The sequence below is a fragment of the Lagopus muta genome, chromosome 20, assembly GCF_023343835.1.
Source record: "Lagopus muta isolate bLagMut1 chromosome 20, bLagMut1 primary, whole genome shotgun sequence".
NCBI classification, from domain to species: domain Eukaryota; kingdom Metazoa; phylum Chordata; class Aves; order Galliformes; family Phasianidae; genus Lagopus; species Lagopus muta.
The window spans coordinates 2,723,080-2,741,956 of NC_064452.1; the positions used below are offsets into that span (position 1 = coordinate 2,723,080).

At 49.7% G+C, this 18,877-nt stretch overlaps 3 protein-coding genes across 4 annotated transcripts; 1 reads left to right on the top strand and 2 right to left on the bottom strand.

Moving 5' to 3' along the window:
• Nucleotides 1-289: 289 nt before the first annotated feature.
• SMG8 (SMG8 nonsense mediated mRNA decay factor) lies at nucleotides 290-5,832 on the bottom strand. Its single transcript, XM_048966859.1, has 4 exons — nucleotides 3,945-5,832; nucleotides 3,098-3,243; nucleotides 1,871-2,746; nucleotides 290-709 (listed from the first exon to the last, which is right to left on the bottom strand). The coding sequence occupies exons 1-4, from the start codon at nucleotides 5,719-5,721 to the stop codon at nucleotides 512-514; spliced, it is 2,997 nt and encodes a 998-aa protein (XP_048822816.1). The 5' UTR covers nucleotides 5,722-5,832; the 3' UTR covers nucleotides 290-511.
• On the bottom strand, nucleotides 5,808-10,602 carry PRR11 (proline rich 11). Of its 2 annotated transcripts, none has more exons than XM_048966861.1 (9): nucleotides 10,266-10,602; nucleotides 9,805-10,061; nucleotides 8,890-9,012; nucleotides 8,368-8,631; nucleotides 8,143-8,241; nucleotides 7,555-7,664; nucleotides 7,363-7,422; nucleotides 7,183-7,276; nucleotides 5,808-6,715 (listed from the first exon to the last, which is right to left on the bottom strand). In XM_048966861.1, exons 2-9 carry the CDS (start codon nucleotides 10,054-10,056, stop codon nucleotides 6,647-6,649), a joined length of 1,071 nt encoding a protein of 356 aa, XP_048822818.1. In that variant the 5' UTR covers nucleotides 10,057-10,061; nucleotides 10,266-10,602; the 3' UTR covers nucleotides 5,808-6,646. The 2 variants fall into 2 exon arrangements, with proteins under 2 accessions (XP_048822818.1, XP_048822817.1); XM_048966860.1 differs by having other exon boundaries at nucleotides 7,363-7,425.
• Nucleotides 10,603-10,724: 122 nt separating this feature from the next.
• On the top strand, nucleotides 10,725-18,448 carry SKA2 (spindle and kinetochore associated complex subunit 2). Its single transcript, XM_048966863.1, has 7 exons — nucleotides 10,725-10,857; nucleotides 14,648-14,737; nucleotides 15,426-15,602; nucleotides 15,863-15,949; nucleotides 16,902-16,941; nucleotides 17,367-17,499; nucleotides 17,975-18,448. The coding sequence occupies exons 1-7, from the start codon at nucleotides 10,825-10,827 to the stop codon at nucleotides 18,099-18,101; spliced, it is 687 nt and encodes a 228-aa protein (XP_048822820.1). The 5' UTR covers nucleotides 10,725-10,824; the 3' UTR covers nucleotides 18,102-18,448.
• The last annotated feature ends 429 nt before the right edge of the window (nucleotides 18,449-18,877 follow it).

An 18,877-nucleotide genomic window follows, 5' to 3' on the forward strand; every position in this document is an offset into this window, starting at 1 on the left:
CAGGTCGTGATCTTAGGCTGTGCTCGTTGCTAAGCGTTCTCTAATAGTAACCTGGCCTGGGTTGAAAAGGACCACAGCGCTCATCCAGTTCCAACCCCCTGCTGTGTGCAGGTCACCAACCAGCAGACCAGGCTGCCCACAGCCACATCCAGCCTGGCCTTGAACGCCTCCAGGGATGGGGCATCCACAGCCTCCTTGGGCAACCTGTTCCATGCTTCATCACCCCCTAATAAGTATTAGAAAGAGGGAGAAGCAATATCACCCAAACATCAGTAGTACAGGCTCAGTGTATTGTGATAACCAGCTTTTATTTTTTACATACAAAACCTGAATAAACAGAAGAAAAATCGCTGTTTTCTTGGACTGCCTTCTTCACTTTGCCTTTACTTCCAGTTCTGTGTTCCTGGGAAACGCAGTGGGAGTCACAAAATCAGTGATACCCAGGAATCTAAATCCATAATTTGGATTGGGACCATCTTTTTAAACTCAAACCCATTTCCCAGAGCACTCCTTACTGAGTCATCGCTTTCAGTATTCCTCGGAGAACTTTGTAACTCATCAGTTGTTGGCTTTCCTTTGGAGGAAAGCATGGCCCACGCTCCGTCACGTATGCATAGGGAAACCTGAGCACCCACAGCCCGTCCGATGGAAGCGTGATTTCCTGCTTCTCAGGGTAGAACACAGGGCAAGGTGGTGGCCCAGGTTGAACCTGAGAAGAAGAAGCAAATGAGTAGATCGTCAATCACCATCAGAATCATAGAACGGCCAGGGTTGAAAAGGACCCCAACGATCATCCAGTTCCAACCTCCTGCTGTGTGCAGGTCACCAACCAGCAGCCCAGGCTGCCCACAGCCACATCCAGCCTGGCCTTGAATGCCTCCAGGGATGGGGCATCCACAGCTTCCTTGGGCAACCTGTTCCTCTGCGTGAAAAATGAAGACTTAAGAGTCAAATGAATCCAAGGAAGTCTACTGATCTTGCCTACAGTCAGGATCTCATCCACTTCAGCAGGCTGCAGGAAACCACTGTGCCTCACTTCTGTGAGCCATCCATAGGCTTCCACCGTAGGCAAGATGCTGGATTTAAGGCTGCAGCTCTCAATAAACCACAAGCCCACCTCCCTCCAGGCAGCACTAATCACCACATCAATGGGACTTCAATGCTGTGGCACAGAGACACCTGAGCTGTTACTGAAAGCCAAGTGAAGGATGTCAGCAGCACTTACTCTAGGTCATCTATAAGCTACATTAGAAAACTGAGAAAGCCTTATTCACACAAGGAACTGATGCATGGAACTTACAATGCATAGCATAGCAAATTTTCCAAATATTTTTACACTTTTAGGAGTTATAAGGTGTCATATGGATGCAAGCTGGGAATAAGCAACAAAATGGTGCCAGCAGGAACAGAGCCTTCAGTTCTTGCCTCAGTTTCAAAGCTGACAGATTGCTTACTGCATCTCCTTGCTTCCACTTCATTCCACCTTCCTTTAAAAGGATAAACTGAAATGCTTCCTGTGGAATCTGGTGGCTTTCACAAAAACATCAGAAATGAGTGAGACAGGAGGACAAGAACAAAATTAAGTATCTGTTGAGCTAAACTGCATGCTTTTATATTACTGCTGGAATTCTGGTGTTGAGTCAAGGCTCAATTAGCACCCTTCCTTAACTTCTAGCAGAAACAGGTTCCTATGTGAGTAGTTAAATGTATCCCATCATAGAAGCGAGTTCCATTGTCAGCATTAAGGAACTTTTCCAACTCAGGGAAAAATCCCCAGCACCCTTTGGCTCCCACTTTGTGCCCTCTGGCCCTGCAGTTAATGCTTCAGCACTCAACCTTTGCTCTGCAGGTAACAGATTCCATTTCTTACCTGAGGTGTCAGTGTTATTTGCAGCGGAGCGTCGGGAACCACCACAAAAAGTCTCATGAACTGAGCATAATGGGGCTTGAGTCCCCGTCCCTGAGTCGAGGACAGGATGTAGAGCGGCATGTCAGAATTGAGGGCTTTGATGGCGGACTCCTTCGGCCCCCCTCCCATCACTTTCATGACCTTATCAGGCCCTGAACACATGAACCTCCTTCCACGTGCATCTTCATATTCAAACCCTACAAAAGCTCGAGCTATGTCATCTCTCCGTCTTCCTCTTCCCATCACCACTGCACTTCTTTTGGCAGGAATAGCCTTGTTAGGAGCGGGCCAGGAATTGGTATCTAAGTCTCCTTCGTCCTCAGCTCTTGTCCTGATGACAATATCCCAAGGCATTAAGTAGTTTGTTCCTGGGATGAAGCCTTGCTGGTCCAGGCCTGTGTGGAAGTTATAAGCCTTAGCAGGCCCCAGCTTAACCAGTGACCAACTGGAGAACTTTGGCAGAAGGCCTTTGGGGCAATTCGAATGGAGCATCCCAGGGAGGTACTCGACAGTGGATGCCTGGCGATCCACCAGGCTCGGCCTTTTCTCACTTTTGGACTCCCCACTCTGTCCCTGGCCTTCTGCATTGTCCCCTCCTCCCTGGGCATCTGGTGGGTAAGTGCCCAAGCTGCCCGTTGACTGACCCAGGCTGAGGGCTAAGCTCAGACCTGTGCTTTCGCCCTGAGTCTGAGGTTCTTTCTCTTTAAGTTTCTCAATTTCGCCCTCTGGAGGGGCAGGCGATGCCTCATCCCTCGCAGGTGCTGGATCAGGTGTGCTTGGCTGAAATATGGGAAAATTGATGTGCTCCAGTTTCCCGCAGCATTTTTCTTCCAGCAGCTACGAAAAACAAAACGTGGTTAACTTTCCAACTTGTCACTGGCATGGGAGAGTTCAGCCAGACCGTTCAGAAGGTACAATTCAGGCTCAAGAGATCTGTGGTACGTGAGAATCAAAACAGCAAATGGAGGACAGTCTGAGCAGGATGGATTTAGCAATTAGCATGCAGTGGAGAAGACTTTAATTGCCCCCTCAGCCCATCGTGCTTCCAGGCAGGCACGTTTTCCCTAAGCAACATTTACATGTTGATAAGGTTAAGAGGACATTGATTTGTGGTCCTTTCCGAAAACAGACTGTGTTGATGATGCAAAAACACCGCGTGAAGCAAAAAAATAGAGACTCAATAATTACCTGGTAGAAGTCGTAATTAGCTGCCTTGATGTCAAAGGGGTCATCACGAGGAGCTTGTTTTCTTCCACAGTTACAGGCACCAGTGGAACGAGCCCGGCTGTTGTGGTACAGGATTGGGGGATTTCTGTCTGCTTCTGGCTTTTCCCCTAGAAGCAAAACCAATCAGATAAAATGCTCCCTATTTCTAGAGACTCTTTGATTCTCTTCCTTGCTATTTACCTAACAAAACCAGTAACTCCTTTTCTCTTTCCCCTCTTGTATACAAAGTTCCAGTGTGGATTACACCTCTGAACTGTATTGTCTTTGCTTTTAGAAGCTTCTTAGAAGACATAAGTAGTTCTTCTGCCTGCAACACTTATATCTCAGTTTCCATTCCTTGATTGCACTCAATCAAGCTGGGTAAAAGGAGTCAGAGGGCAAAGAACTTTACCCAAAGAACTTTTCTATCCCCTGTATCTCTTGTTAGAAGAGCTCCAGTGTAACACCTCCAATTAGCAACGCACAATCAAAGTTATCACTGAGCAGGCTTGCTCCTAAACTTTACTTCATGTGAGTGGAGCCATGGTGTCTGTTTTAAATAGAATTCAGAGGATGCAAAGGCATAAGGACGTGAGAACAGTTACTGGACATTATGCCTCTGTGACACTGACAGCATGAAACAAGGCCTTACCACCTATAGTTCCTTCTATACCCTGGTCCTGTGCATTGCAATTGCACTGTACGTGCTCCCACTATCTGCAACACAGTGCTCAGAACACAGGGCCCAAATTGGTCACTGAAGCTGAAGGCGTTTTAAAGGAGGTACAAAATTAAGCAGAGAGAACCAATCACAAATGAGTTTCTTTACCTGCTTTGGGGAGCAAATGAAACTTGTGCACGCAGTGCTGGTCAGTTAAACTTCGTTCCTCACAAAGCTGGTGCCCGTTGCTCCAGAACTTGTAGCAGTCCTCATTCAGCTGCATGGCATACTTATGGAAGGCCGGGCCGCGGGCGTGCTGGCTGTACACTCGCAAGGCCTGGGCCAGCTGGTTCTTATGGACTGTCATGGTGTAATTGTGGGGCAGGTTGGACTGATAGGCACTGTGGGCCATGGGAAGGGCTTTCTGGCAACGGTTTTCGGAGAACTTGGTGTCTATATCTAAATAGCCTTCCAGAACTTTGATGCTGCCCATGATTTTTGAGCTCAGTTCACCAGTGAGTGAAGTCGGGTCGTCATCTTTGCCTTCGATGGTCACTTCGTACAGCTTTAGAGCTGCAGCAACCCACTTCTGGTAGGTCGGGAGCTCAAAGTGAGAGGGCTGTGGGTTCCTCCCCACGCTGTCATCGAAGCCCTTCTTGCTGAGCACCAGCTCCACGTGCTGCCACAAGAACTCCTTCAGGGTACAGTCCACCAGCTGCCCTGAGGAACTGGAGCTGCTGCTGCTGCTTTCTGCATAGAAGGAGAGCTGCTGCCTGCCATGACGCATCATCTGGTACCTCCGGGGTCCCGACAGGGTGGGAGCCAGCAGGGAGTCCGTCTCCCTCATGGTGCAGTTGCTCCTGAGCTGATCGAGAAGCATGGCCACGGGATCCTCGCCGTCCTGCGCCCCTCCGGCCACGATGTACACGAAGGCCTGGTTAGCAGGCACGGTGAACAGGCAGTTGATGCTTTGGTTGGTCAGCACCCTGCTCTTGCGGAAGATACGGTAGATCTGGTCCTCCAGGGCGTGCTGCAGCCTCCTCTTGGGGGAGTGCTTCTTGGGGGGGGGCTTTTCCAGGTGGCCGCAGGGGTCCTGGCCCCTGCCCGGGGGGGGATCCACCTTCAGGGCCCCGTTGAGCTGGAAGAGGAAGAGCAGGCGCGGCGGGCAGGGCCTGCAGTTCAGCTTCCACTCCTTGCCCACGGGGCAGTCCTTGATGGCAGCTTTCAGGGAGGGCAGCACCTTCTGCCGCAGCCCATCCAGCGCCCTGAAGACGCGGTCGTAGGTGATGTCGAAGGAGCAGGTGGGGTGCACCAACAGCAGGATGTGGCACACGGAGAAGAGGTAGAGGAGGCTGAGGCAGTGCAGTTTCTCCTGGTGCTTCCAGAACTCGTGCGCTTCGGCGTGGGGCAGCGGCACCCCGGGGCCGTTCTCCCGGCTCTCGGCCGCCGCCAGGTCCCCGCACGCCCGCAGCAGCTGCGGCGTATCGCAGATGGAGGTGAGCACCAGGTACAGCACGCGGCTCTCCTGGCTGTAGTACGCCTGCAGATGGTTGTAGTCCCTGCCGGCCGCCTCGCCCTCCCTCCCCGCGCCGCCTCCCGCCTCTTCGGCCTCCTCCCTCTCGAAGAGGGGAAACACCTGCCGGTCGCACACGGTGCTCACCAGGGCCGCTTTCTCCGAGCACAGCTGCAGCGCGGTCTTGCCGAAGATGCCCACCACGCACACCTCCTCCTCTCCTGGAGCCGCCGCCGCTCCCGGCCCCGCCGCCGCCGCCGCTCCGCTCGCCTCGCTGCCGGCCAGCAGCAGCTCCCGCAGGCTCACCGGCCCCGCCATCGCTCCTCTCGGCCCCGCCATCGGCCCCGCGATTTGCCCCGCCATCGCTCCGCCCGGCCCCGCGCCTGCGCCAACGCCGCGCCTGCGCCGCCCCGCCCCGGGCACTGCGAGCATTGGACGCGCGGCGATTGAAGCGCGCGTATTGAGGAACGAGCCGCGGTGACGGCGGGGGCATTGAGCTCAGCTTAACGCGGGGTCAGTCGATTTGAAACAAGCTGAGTTTATTCCACGACAAGCAGTGCAGGAGCGGAGTGTCAGGCAGCGCTTCATCATAGGGTGGTCCCAGAACTGCCTGCAGAGCATCACCAGTCCCAGGACGGCCCCGCTGCTCTTCATCCTCCCACGAAGCTCTGGGGTGATGCTCCAGTGGCAGAAGCCACACAGGATGCATGGCCAAGCTCTGGGAAAGCGGCCCGAGTGCGGCTGAAACCCAGCCCTTGTAAAGCAGGGCTCTGTCCCAAGGCCATGCCGTGTCCACGCTGGGCAGTGAGCTCCATTGCTGTGCCCTGGGAGCCTTCAGCTGCCCGCCTCCAAGCAGTGCGGCCTTTAATAGCAGAGGTGACCTCATCTGGCCCCAAAGCGATACATATTGCAGTTGTCTCATGTGCTTTTAACCATGTAATTGTTTGTGGAAGACTGTAAACGTTCACTTCAGGAGCACCAGAGGGCATAACTGCTGCTTTGCTTGGAATTTGTGCAATTGCTGTCAAGATCAGTCTTGTTATAAAAAATACTGAATTTCCATAAACAAACACACGTATATTACAAGCAGAATCAGCACCAGGAACAACAGTCCCTGTTTCAGCAGCAGCCAGGTATTAAAATACTGAGAAAACCTCATTTTGTCTTACAAAATACAAAACCAGATTGAGACGCAGTGGAAAGACGTTGCCTTTAAAAAGGGCAGACTTTGGATATAGTGTTTTCAGAATGCCCTCTTCCTAAATGCACTCACACACATTCATTGTGCCTCAGTGACATTAAAATGTGATCCAAGGAGCTCCCTGACCATTAATGAAAACACATTGCTGTGTAAACCTTACTTGTGCTCATCAAAGCTGCTGGCAGCGCTCAGCCGGGCCGGTGAGGGGCTCTTCGGATGTGCCATCTGTTAACACAAGAGCTGGGTCAGACCTTGGGATGTGAGCTTGGTACTAATTGCTACTGAGACAAAATGTAATTCTTAACTGATGTTTCATAAAAGAGAACAGATGTGGCCAATCCTTAAGGTAGAAGTTATGATGAATCCTCAGGTTCTGTTCTCCTGGTACCCAGATAGATCTCTGATCTTAGAGATAGTGCTGACAATACTGGAATGGTGATAAAGAAAGCCATTTTTGTCCTTAGCCAGGTCAGATCGCCTGCTGGAAGAGGGGCAACACCACTCGCCTTCTGCAGTTTCCTCACCAATAAAATGGGAGTGATAGAACAAACACCTTTATCTGTGGGTAATGAGCACGCTGGAGTGATACTTATGGACTGGGCACTGATACCACTGCACTGCAGGAAAAAAATCCATATGAAACTGCATGGATTTTAAAGCCTCGTTCCAAAAAGACAGACATCGTGACTTGCCTGGAATTTGCGCCGCAGTGCCTGTGTCATAATGGGTGTCAGCCCAGTCCCACATTCAGTGTTTTCTTTATTTAGTGGAGTGCCACCAGGACTTCTGAAAAGGTTGGAAATGAGGTCAATTGGGATTAGTTCTCTGATTTTATTTAGAATAACAAAGCAAGAGAACAGAGTGCAGCTTACCTTTGTATATCGACTTTCTTAAGATGTTTCCGAAGATCTAACTGGTTTTTAGGTGGGGTTCTACTGCAAGAAAACAAAACAGGTTTAAATGAAACTGCTTCCACTGTGTGAAGTGTTCATCATTGTTCTGAACAGAAAGATGTATTTTGAAGGGCAGAATGTAATATTGAAGAAAGAATGAAAGCATCTTACGTTAAGGAGCTTGTAATGTGAGCTGATGGCTTGGATTTGGATCTCAGATTAACACTCTGTAAATCAGAGACTGTAATTAATGCCCTGCGTGTCCTCTCTGGGGATCCTGCCTGAAGACAGAAAATAATGTTACCACAGATAAACTTTAGAAGGCCTCACTGATCACAGATCCATTTCAGATTCACATCCTGAAAGATTTCAGTGACTTATGGCTTTCATGCATTTTTGAATGATGATTTTAATGTCTTGGCTAAACTTCTATTTGTTTAAAAACAAACAAGTGCAAACAAGACCTCAATTAGGCAAAAGAAACTGCAAAATATATTGATACTGTAAAGCCCTTCATCTAAAATCAGAAGAGCTGTGCTGCACGTGAGCTGACATTGGCATTAGTCATTTAATTTGTTCATTTCCAGCGCCAACACACAGAATTAGGATTCCTTAGAGCTGATCACTGAGATTTTGAAATAGTTAATTTCTTGAAGAATTCTCTGAGGGGCCAAAACAAGCACTGCAGGACAAAACAAGCACTGGTTCCAGTGCACAGTTGGCCCCAGTGCACCATTATCCACACATCCTCTGGTTCACCTTGTTTGTTCTCAGGCTGCTGTCTGTCTTCCTTAGCTTTACATTCAGGAGATCTTTGAGAGTGATGTGCATCGGTGCATCTTTTTTTACCGATGGCTCCTAAGAACAAAACATGGTTGGAAGGGAGATGAGGATCAGCAAGGGGCTGCTCGTTCACAAAGATTTGTTCCCAATGAACCCACAAAAGAACTCAGCCATGAGTAGAAGAATCACCTCAATCCTTACCAGCAGTGCTTTAGAGCCGTTGCCACGTTTGAGGAGGAGAGGTGCTGCAGGCAGTTTTGGTGGTGGCAGTGGTGGAGGAGGAGGAGGAGGAGGAGGAGGAGGAGGAGGAGGAGGCAGCACAGCTGTAGGCTGCAGCTGCACTGCAGGAGGCCCAGGAACTGATGATGGAGGGTTTGGCTGCACTTCGACAGGAGCACCCAGAACTGTTTTACTGCATCTCTGACAGTGAGAGCTTTCTGCAGACAAAGTCGTAATTCCACTCTTCTGAAAACAACAGAAATAAAAGAATATTAAATCCACTGCTAAAAGCATATGCAATTTTTTGAGAAAGGAGATTCTGGCTTCAGTTGATCCAGAAAGAGGTAGAAGGTCTCACTGGACAACCAGCTCCCTTTTGCCATTAAGTAACTGCAGCTTAGCAATGCTGTATGTGGAGAGATGAAACACTCTGCAGTGAAATCTTGACTTCCTCCTCACTGACACAAAAAACCACCACCCTGCCCCACTGGGATTGAGACTGACCTGCAGTATTCCTTGTAGTCTAGAAAATTCAGTTTCCAGCTTTTCCAGCTGCTCTTTGAATGCATTTAGCTCCCTTAAGTAGACTTGTGATGGAAATATCACCTCTTTAACCACTGTGAAACTCTAGAAATAAAGAGAAACTGCATGAATATTTTCACTAAGTTGCATTTCCAGAGAGCTCTGATCACCATTGGCAGTTCCAGCGCAAAGTTCTCACCAAGGCCAGCAGAACATACAGCATTAAGATACACAGTTTCACCAAACAGCAGGAACTCAAGGAGTGATTTTCTCAAACAGACCTTCTCACTCCATTTATGAATTCTAAGGCTTGATTCACATCAAACGTGAGCAGTCATCTCTGTTACTAAAGAAAGGCTGTGCCTTCAGACATTGCAAATTCTCTTGATACTGCAATACAAAAGCTCCATTTCACACATTTAATGTATATCTTTCAGATATTTGAAGATGTTACGGAATCACAGAATGGTCCGGGTTGAAGGGACCTCAAGGATCACAAAGCTCCAAACCCCTGCTGCAGGCAGGACCACCAGCCTTTCATACCACATTTCATACCAGCCCAGGCTGCCCAGGGCCCCATCCAACCTGGCCTTGAACACCTCCAGGGATGGACGGGGCATCTGCAGCCTCTCTGGGCAGCTGTTCCAGCACCTCACCACTCTCTCCGTGAAGAACTTCCCCCTGACATCCAACCTCAATCTTCCGTCCCTCAACTTCAAACCATTTCCCCTTGTCCTGCTGTTATTCGCCCTTTCCAAGAGTCGACTCCCCTCCTGTTTAAGGCTCCCTTCCTTCAGCATCCAACACAGCCGTACTTCAGGTGCTGCAATGGACACGGCTGCACTTACGGCTCAGCCCCGCAGCCGGGCGGGCAGCACAACGAAGCAGAGGACGTACCTGCGCGACGGCGCTGCGGCACCAGCACAACAGCAGCGACGCGACCGCAGCCAAAGGCTGAACCACGTGTGTCACAGCGGGCAAAGGCAGCGGGCAGAGCGAGGGCCGGGCTGCAGCTGCGACCGGAGGAAGGTGAGCCGAGGCGGGGCGGACGGCAGCGTCGCGATCGCAAGGAGGCGCCGGGCGCTGTGACCGCGGGACGGCTTTGGTTTTGCCTCTCGGCCGTCGGCGGCGCCGTTTGCGCTTCACCATCGCTGCTGTAAAGGAGGGGGTAGCCGTTAACGCGGACCCAGCCTGAGCCGCTCCCAGCGGACACACGGCGCAGCCGCCTCTCACGGCGCCATGACGGCACACAGCGGGACATCCCGCTCCTGCAGACCGCCGGGTGCGGCCCCAGGCCCGGCGGTCCGTTACCGCAGGGTCTGTCAGCACAACCCTCCACCCCCCCTCAGTCCGCTCACCTCCTGCCCGGCGCCGCCGATTCAAACCGCTCCTCGCGCCGCGCGCAGCCAATGGCAGCGCCGTTCTCCGCCGCCTCCACCCGCGGCCACCGCCAGCCGCGCGTTGATTGGCCGCCGGGCCTGAGCTCGACGGGAGAGGAGAAAGGGCCAATCGTGGGCCGGGCGCTGCTCCGCTCCGCCATTGGATCAAGGCGCGCCCTCGCCGCGCTGCGATAGGCTGCAGCTCACGGAGCTCCCCTTTCTCGCCAATAGCAGCCCAGTACCCTCTTCTTCATCCAATCGCAGCTGGATTCCACTCTGTCCCAATGGCGGCTCGCGGACTTCCCTCCCCCAACCACTCAGCGCCCGCAGCCTTTCCACCAACCAATAGCCTCTCCTCTACCTCAGAGAGGGTTTACATTCCTTCCCGCCCAATAGCGAGCGCCCTCTGTCAGCCGCGAGCCAATGGGAAGGGAACTCCGAGTGACAGCTGCCCAATCGGAGCCTCCGGCTCTCCCACCCCGCGGGGCGGGGGGTGGGCATCTCCCCGCCGCCGCCTGAGGAATGTCAACTATTCAACATGGAGACGGCGGTTACCAGGCTCGAGACCATGGTGAGCGCGGGAGGCGCCGGGGCCGCGGCCGGGGGGCGGCGGCCGCGGCCCGGAGAGTTCCGGGGCCGCGGCCCAGGGGAGCGAAGGGGCCGCGGGCGCGGCCGGGGGCGCGAGGGTGGAGAGCGGCCGTCCGCCAAGCGGAGCCGGGCCCCGAGCGGAGCCCGCGGGAGGGGCAGGCCGGGGGCGCGGCCCTCAGGGGGCGGCCGCCGCCCGCCGCCGGCTCGGGCGGGTTCGGCCGGTCCGTTCTGTTCGCCGCCCCCCCACACCCCGGGGGGGCGGGGTTCCCCGCGCCGCTCCGTTCCGCCCTGAGCGCGGCGGCCGGGCCTCGCCACTCCCCTCTACCTGGGGGGAGCCGCGCTCCGCTCCGATCCGCTCCGCACCACCGCCCGTTGGAGGCCCCGCGGAGGGATTGGGCCGCGCCGCTCCATTTCCCCGCCGCCCCGTGAGGAGGGGTTGGGGGGGCGTGGAGCGCGGCGCGCTCGGACGAATCCATTTTCAGTCAGCGGTGGGGGGGCGCAGCTCACACCTGGGCCGGCGGGTGGAGGCCGGACGGCCGCTCCCATCGGCGCTCACAGCCGTAGGGGGGAGCGGGCGGCGGTTTCCCGCCCAGCGCTGAGGCGGCGCCGCGCCCCGGCCTCCCCTCGGCTCCGCTTCTCGCCCGGCCTCGCGGTCCCGGCCCTCACCGCGCTCCGCTGCTCTCAGGCGGCCCGGCGGCGCAGCGCCGTTATGTAACGCTGCCCGTCCTCCGGCAGCGGGAAGAAAGTTAAAGAGTGAAGGAAGGCGGTGCTGTGTCCTCTCACACTCTCAGGGCTGCCGAGCCCTTCAGCCGCAGTTCTCTGTGGCGCCTTTCGCGTCCCAACCTTTTTTTTTTTTTGGGCTCTGTTTCATGTCGTTTTGTGACATGCATAGCTCGTTTGGTTTTGTGTTTTTTTTTTTTTTTCTCATCTGAAGCCCTTTGGGAATATTTTATGCGTGTAGATGCTTAATGAGATCATTTCATTCCTTACACGAGTTAAGTGCTCTCACTGGAATTGCTTGTCAAGCACGGCACTCCTTTGTGTCTTTTCTCTGTGTGGAAACTTCCAGGAATTCTTGGAATCCCAAACATTTAAAGTTATCATAAAATTATTACGAAATTGCGCATTAGGTACCTACAAAGCAGAAAGGGGCTCCACATGAATGGCAGAAGGACATCTCAGTGCAGAGACAAACACAGAGAAGCAGCCCAGCCGATTCCTGCCTGCTGTTCCCCCATTCTGATAGCACTGGTTTCAATTCCTAATTAAAGAAAAGGAAAAATGAGTATAATAGTCTCTTAATTCTTATCAGAACGCAGTAACATCGCTGAAGGGACACAGAGTGGATGATAGGGGTTTTGAGATTATAGCTGGGTCTTTATCCAAAATCATTTGGGGAATCCATTTGGAAACTGATTTCCTGTATGTAAACCTCTTATAGAAACGTAATAACTCTTTGTCAATAAGTTTATATGTATACAGTGGCATCTGTGTTCACTGATGCCTCTTACTTTCCCTTCCGCTTGTTGCTTCTTCCTCCCATGAGGTTGGCTCTCCCCACAGAAGTGTGGTGAAATAACACTTCTTATTTCCCCAGGGGTTCTGACACGCATTTTGTGCAGAGCTTCGCCTCAGCCTCTTGGAACCAGGGATGAACTAACTTGTAGGAGCTTACAAAGCAGTGTGAATGGTCCAGTTAACCTCCAGTTAATGGAGCCCAGCACTCAAGCACAGTAACATGAAGAGTTGAATGAACCACAACATCTACAGTGTGAGATTTATTATGCAAGAAACTGTAAAGCTGACTCACTCGCAGTGCTTTTCAGTGTGTACTTCAGCAGTCTGCACTGAAAGGAACTTAAATTCTGCACACGTCCATTTAGCACAATTAGCAGAAGTAGAGAAGTGGGCAGGTGCTGCACTCAGAGCCTTTCAGTTGGTTTCTGCTACCATTGGTAGAGGGGTGAGCCTGCCTGTTCCTCTGAGCGGTGTCTGTCCAGCGCCCTTTTTATGTTGTACTACTAGTGATCATACACAAAGCAGTGCAATGTTAAAAGGGCATTGGCCAGCAGTGCTGTCTGCAGTGCTCCCTGCTGTGGAGCTGCATCCATAAGTGCTGTTGTGTCTGAGACTGGAGGTGATTGGAAAAACAACTCTCAAATTGGATTTGGTGAATTCCCTTACCCAATGTCCACGACCCACAGCAAGCACCACCTGGTTCAACTTTCTTCTTTCCAACACATATTTTGGGTGTATTGGCTTGTTGAGAATTGTTGCTGCTAACGAATGCTCTGACTTTATTGCACTACTGTACTTCACAGCTAGCAGTGCAATAGTATTGTCAAAGCATCTGAAAGCAGAGCGTGCAGCGATGGCGTGTGTGGTGCCTCCACTTGTATTGCTTTCCTCTCAGCCTGTGAGTAAGTTACACATTTACGTCTCAGAAACTGCATTTCCCACATGACTGCTGTGCAGAACTCGTCATACAGATGGGCACAGCCCATAACCTTCACTTGGGGGTTTGGAGGTGTATGGTCACATGAATACTACAAGAAATAAACGGTTATAAACTAAAGGCAGGTGGATGATAATACATCCTTGGGCCTATAAAAATGTTCTGAAATTGCTGATAGCAACCTTTGTCTCTTCTGTAGTTAGCACAGTTTCAGGAGAAAGCAGGAATGCTGATCCTGCGCTCGTGTTTTCATTGAGCACAAAGGGTGAAGCCAGGGCTGCAGGATGGATACACAGCACATTCCTGTCCCCATTTCTGTCCTGAGAGACAGCAGCAGCACAGCATTCATGGCTTATCATTCACTTGGCGTTCCCACGTGATCGATACTGAAATATTTCAAGAACAGATCTTCATGGACAATGTTGAAATCCACCCATATTCACTGTCTGCATTCCCAGTAGTTAATAAGGAGCTTTCACAAATACAGCCTTATTTTGATCCTTACAAAAGTTGTATTGATTACTTCAGAGTTAAGCTCGATACAATTAGTGACAACAACACTGAGCTAAGTAAATTACAAGAGTTTTGACTTACTTTTATCACAGTCTGTTCTGTCACTGTAAAACCCCCCAATGATTTCACTGAATGCCTTCCCTTGAAGTCTCCAGAGGTGTTACAGGTGCTGATTACAGTTGCAGTGCTGATGCTGTCAGCAGGCTGCATGCAGGCAGTGGCATCATCCTCTGGTGGCTTATTTATCCCAAGGAAAGCAATGTGTTGTCATCAGCTGTATTATCTGTTTGTCAGTCTGTTTTAGTGGGGGATAATGGAATGTGTGACAGTCACTACAATCATCTGAGAGAATTAACTCCTCATGTAATTAACAGCCAAATCTGTTACACTCGACTCCTCCAATTTTTTTCCTACTTTCTGCTGTGTAAATAATGGAGTGTTACAGTTTTGCTAGCAGAGTTCTTAATGTTTGAAAAGCAAAGCAGCTGACTGAGAAAAAGCTTTACAAACTGCTGGGAAATATGTTTGTGTCTGGGGAGAACAAATGGAACATCTGCAAGCTGTGAAGACCAGTTTCAAAAAGCTGCATGGTTGTGGTGCCCTGAGAGAGCTCCCCCTGCAGCAGGACTCAGCTTTGTCCTGAGAGGTTTGCATGGAGGGGCAGGGGGGGCTGGAAAGACATCAGCCTTTACAATGCAGGCAGTTGTCTTCTGCCTTCCTGAAATACAGACAGTGTATGCAAGTGGCTGAGGTTGGTCTTTGGGTTTTGGTTGTAATACATTGTGGCTAACCCTGAATGTTTCAGTTCCAGAAGGCAGAATCTGATCTGGATTATATTCAACACAGACTGGAATTTGAGATAATGAAAAGTCTTCCTGATAATCCAGCAGCAGAGGTAGTGTTTTCAAATTAAATGAATAGATTTTATGGCGTTCTACGTGAAATTGGTAATAAATAGTTATTTTTCCTTAAGCTGAAATTATGTGAATGTTCATCTAGTTGTAAGATGTTTATTGCATGTACACCAAGGTATATGAGCTGCAGCAATGAGCAGAAAGTGTGCATCTCTGATACAGTGAAATTCCCCCGGGTTTTATGTTGAGAGGAGAGCAGTAAGGTTAGCAGTAATGGTAGCACATGATGTTAGAGATGGTTCCTGAAGTGCAGCCTCTTTGTGAGAGCAGAGAGGAGCCTGCTGGTCAGCAGTGCCGAGTACTGGGGAGGGAAACAGCAAATGGCAGCATGTGAAAATCTCATAGAAAGCCCTTGTCGCCATGTGCATTGTGACATGTAGTCTTGGGTATACAACCCTTCTATTCCAAAATCTCTACCTTCTTCCAAATCAGAAAAGCCATATCATATTTGTCGTCGCAATAAAGGCCTCCTCTTGTATTCGTTATAGAACCATGGAGTTGTACAGGTTTATTGACAGCATCTGCCATTTGTGCCTGTGAAAAAAAGAGATACTCTCAGCTGCACCTTTTATTGTAAAGAGTTGGTCTTAATCTCATGCTTTTAATTCTCACGTGCCCAGGTATTTTCTCTTATTGGACAATTTAAATGGACCTTTCCTTTCTACATAGGAAAACCCAGTTGCTCTCTTGGAAGAACTCTCTGTGGTGAAATCTCGTTACAAAACGTTATGTGTGCAGCTGGAAAAAGTTTCCTTAGAGCAGAGAGAATCCATGAATGGCATCCGTGCTGCTCTAGAGAACACCATGAGGATCGTTCAGGCTCTGCAGCAACGCACTGATCTCCAGGTAGTGCTTCCATGTCACTGACTTGGGTCTCAGTGCTCTACATGACCAGGCATTTGTGTAACCTCTGTGTAACATGGGTAGTTTAATTGGAAACTATTGCATGCATGGATGCTTTGGAGATAAGACAGTGTACCAGTAGAAATGTAGATAAGATTGAAGCCAGCCTGATTCATTGCTCAGTGGTTAAGCCAGTAGTATTTACTTTTGGAGTTAAAGTTGTCCTGTCAGTGGCTCGGATGACAAATGTCTTTTTTTTCCAGCGCTTGCCTCTGTCAGAAGAAGAACAGGCTGCAGCACAGCAGTTAGGCTGCCAAACTGCTAAAGAAATGGAATCACTGGTTGAAAAGGTAATTAGGCACAGAGCACTGGTACTGCAGAAGCTGAGTCCCGAGCAGCTGACATCAGAAGGGCTGCTTTGGCACCTTCACACCTTGAGTAGAGTTTTTCAGAAATGGTGCTGAAGTTCCTAACAAACTTTTTCTCTTCTGTTGTTGACTGGTTAAGTTGGTTATTTCTCCCCATTAAGTTGCCTAGAGAGGAAAAACTGTTAAGATAGAAGATTTTTCTCCTTGTTTGTTTGCTTGGTTTCTCTCTTTTTTTTTTTTAATTAATTAATTAATTAATTAATTAATTTTTCATTGGGAAATGTTCTTTTAATACATTATTTAAGAAGACTTTGGATGGCAGCGAAGAATGTGATGGATTCAGTTCAGTGCAGTTTGGGACTAGCAATAATTTAAGTGTATTTTAACTGTAATGCAGTAGAACACAGATCTAAACTAACACTTGTTAAAAAGTTGGATATTCTCCCATATCTATTTATAGCACAACATTTTAATATAATTATCTGCAAATATTTGGTCTTGGTCTCATAATAACAGCAAAATAGTGAAGATTTGGGGGGGATTTTTTTGGCTGCATTTCTAGCTGAGGTTTGATGCAGCTCCCTTTGCTTGTTGGAACTGTCAGCCTCTGAAGGTTGTTTGGGAATAGGAAAGCCATTGTTTTCCTTTTCTGCACGTGCAGTGATTTTTGCAAGATCTGCACTGGAATGCAAAGGAGAAAGCTGAAGAGCTCTGTCTGACTTGCATTTGAATCCTTCTGTTTCCATTTTAAGCATGTTTTATTCGAAACCAGGATTTGTTCAATGCCTAAGGTTCTGCTGTTGGCTTCAGTGGCTGCAAGATCCTCAGTTATCCAAATAAGACGTAATACCTCACACAGAAATGAAATTGTAAAAAAACCTAATTTCTCAGCCAAACTCACAATAAATCCTGACATTTTTTTGTTCATTTTTAGCCATTCTGTTCAGAATCTGTAGACCCTGACTCAGCTGAAGGTGAGTGGTGGAAGATTCTTCCTGCTGGCTTTTGTGTGTGTGTGTGTGCGCGCGTCTGTGATTTGTTGGGTTTTTGTCTTATGTTTGTGGTCTGGAAGCAGATGGTGTACTATTTTACCACAGAAATAACCCTTGTTTAATCCATTTATCCTTTACAGAAAGGAATTTTTGTTATTGTTGTTTTCCAAATGGTGTCTGACAGACCACGTCTATTAATGCACATCAGATCTCAAATCCACATCAGATCTTAAATCCATTATATTTCACAGTGTCTGTAGCAATAACGACAGTCTGGGGGGAGTATCTTCCTCCTCTCCTTCCTCCTTTAGACTCATTTGGGAGCTTTGTTAATAAGTAGTGCAGGTATCCTTCTTCTTTGCCCTGATTTCTGAAGCACCAACTGTCTTCTATTTGCAATTTTTTAGAGTCACAGTTCAAACCACTGACTGAAGAAACACTTCTGACTGTGCCAAGGAGTATCAGAAGCACCGTTAAATTAGCAGACCTGAACAATTTGTACAGGGATTTATTTAACCACTTTGTTGTAAATAAGAACAGGTAAGACTTAAAGCTACTCATTAATAAGAATTGTATATGCTGCGTAGAAATTCAGCATTTTCAAATGAAACAGAAACAGCTCATTTACCACCTGCTGCTCTATAGTGACTGGCATTTCATCGTGCTCCTCTGCACCCTTCTGGGTGGGTGTGCAGCACAGAGTGTCAGACTAAACCCTGAGTTCATTTGCATACAAATGACTTTTATGCTCGTTTTCACTGGATGTGTTCTTTCTGGTGACGAGATAACAGTCAGGAAGTTTTAGATGCAGGAATTCTGTATCATGAAGTTGTGCCAGGAAGTGACTGTTCCAGTTTAATGCAGCCTGGTAAAGCTGAGGACAGTTTGAATAAATGTTGAGAATGGCAGAGCACGTGCACAAATATTTCCTTAAACAAGAAGTGCTTTTTTGCCATTTTCTGTCAGACCTGCTGCTCCACGCCCTGTTGTGCTCAGCACTTTTCTTGCCTTACAGAGCAGCACTGAGCATTTCACAGATGAACAAAATGAACATGAGAGCCACTGACACAAGGATACGGATCTTGAAAGAGCTTGCTATTGTGGAACTTGACAAACAAGGCAATGTTAAGTTAGTCGTGTAAATGAAGGCCTGGTCTGCCCTCACTGGGCGCACAGCACCTTGGCCGTGTCACTGACGGCTGTTTGGTGGCTGGGAGTTACAGAGCGCTGCTGAAGGCTGTTAATATTTCTGTACACAAATGCTATTTCTGGTACTTGAAGAGCTGCAGAATGAAACCTGTTGAGGTTGGCATTTCCCCGTGGATGTTTACACGACTGCAGCCCGTGCGGTTTTTTGAACAGCGCTGTTAACCAGGTGTCATTTCCATGTGATTGCTTGCATTCCTGAGCCGGGTTTTTGATACAAATAACCTGGGCCACTTCGTTGTACTCACATTCCTGAATAAATAAATGATGGAAGCAAAGCACGTCCACACACTCATTACTCTGCTTCTGTGTGGGTGACTGCTGCCCTGTCCCTGCCTTTGCTGCCTTTTGTACACCCTGGCTCAACCGCAGCCCCACACAGATGGGAGGTTGTGGCCCCGTGCTCGGAGCTGCCTTTGACCGCCCTCAGTTGTTTGGTTCATCGATTTACACCAAATTTGAGAAAGCAGAAGGTCTGAAGTTCGTTAAGCTCCTGATTTTGTGACAGATGAAGGCCGTCAAACGAGAGAGCTCTCGATCGGCGCTCACGGGGGGGAACGGCGGTGCCATGCCGTGGCGGTGCGGGCTGTGAGGCGGGCAGCTCCCCGCACCTCACACACGTTCCTAGCAGGCGTTCCCGCGCCGCACACGCCGCCAACGCCTCACGGCAACGGACAGCGCAGCGCGCGCACAGCGCCCAGCCCGCCCCCGG

Bases quoted from the DNA above. Each gene is read 5' to 3' on its own strand.
- PRR11 (XM_048966860.1), bottom strand. From the start codon at position 10,056: ATGGTGAAGCGCAAACGGCGCCGCCGACGGCCGAGAGGCAAAACCAAA. The intron at 7,665-8,142 runs GTGAACCAGAGG...TTCTGTCTTCAG, and splicing joins GCAGCCTGAGAACAAACAAG to GCAGGATCCCCAGAGAGGAC. The intron at 6,716-7,182 runs GCAAGTCACGAT...TTGTGTTAACAG, and splicing joins CACTGCGGCGCAAATTCCAG to ATGGCACATCCGAAGAGCCC.
- SKA2 (XM_048966863.1), top strand. From the start codon at position 10,825: ATGGAGACGGCGGTTACCAGGCTCGAGACCATG. The intron at 14,738-15,425 runs GTAGTGTTTTCA...CTTTCTACATAG, and splicing joins CTGATAATCCAGCAGCAGAG to GAAAACCCAGTTGCTCTCTT. The intron at 15,603-15,862 runs GTAGTGCTTCCA...TTTTTTTTCCAG, and splicing joins AGCAACGCACTGATCTCCAG to CGCTTGCCTCTGTCAGAAGA.
- SMG8 (XM_048966859.1), bottom strand. From the start codon at position 5,721: ATGCTCGCAGTGCCCGGGGCGGGGCGGCGCAGGCGCGGCGTTGGCGCA. The intron at 3,244-3,944 runs GTAAAGAAACTC...TTTTGCTTCTAG, and splicing joins TCATTTGCTCCCCAAAGCAG to GGGAAAAGCCAGAAGCAGAC. The intron at 710-1,870 runs GTAAGAAATGGA...TCTTCTTCTCAG, and splicing joins AAATAACACTGACACCTCAG to GTTCAACCTGGGCCACCACC.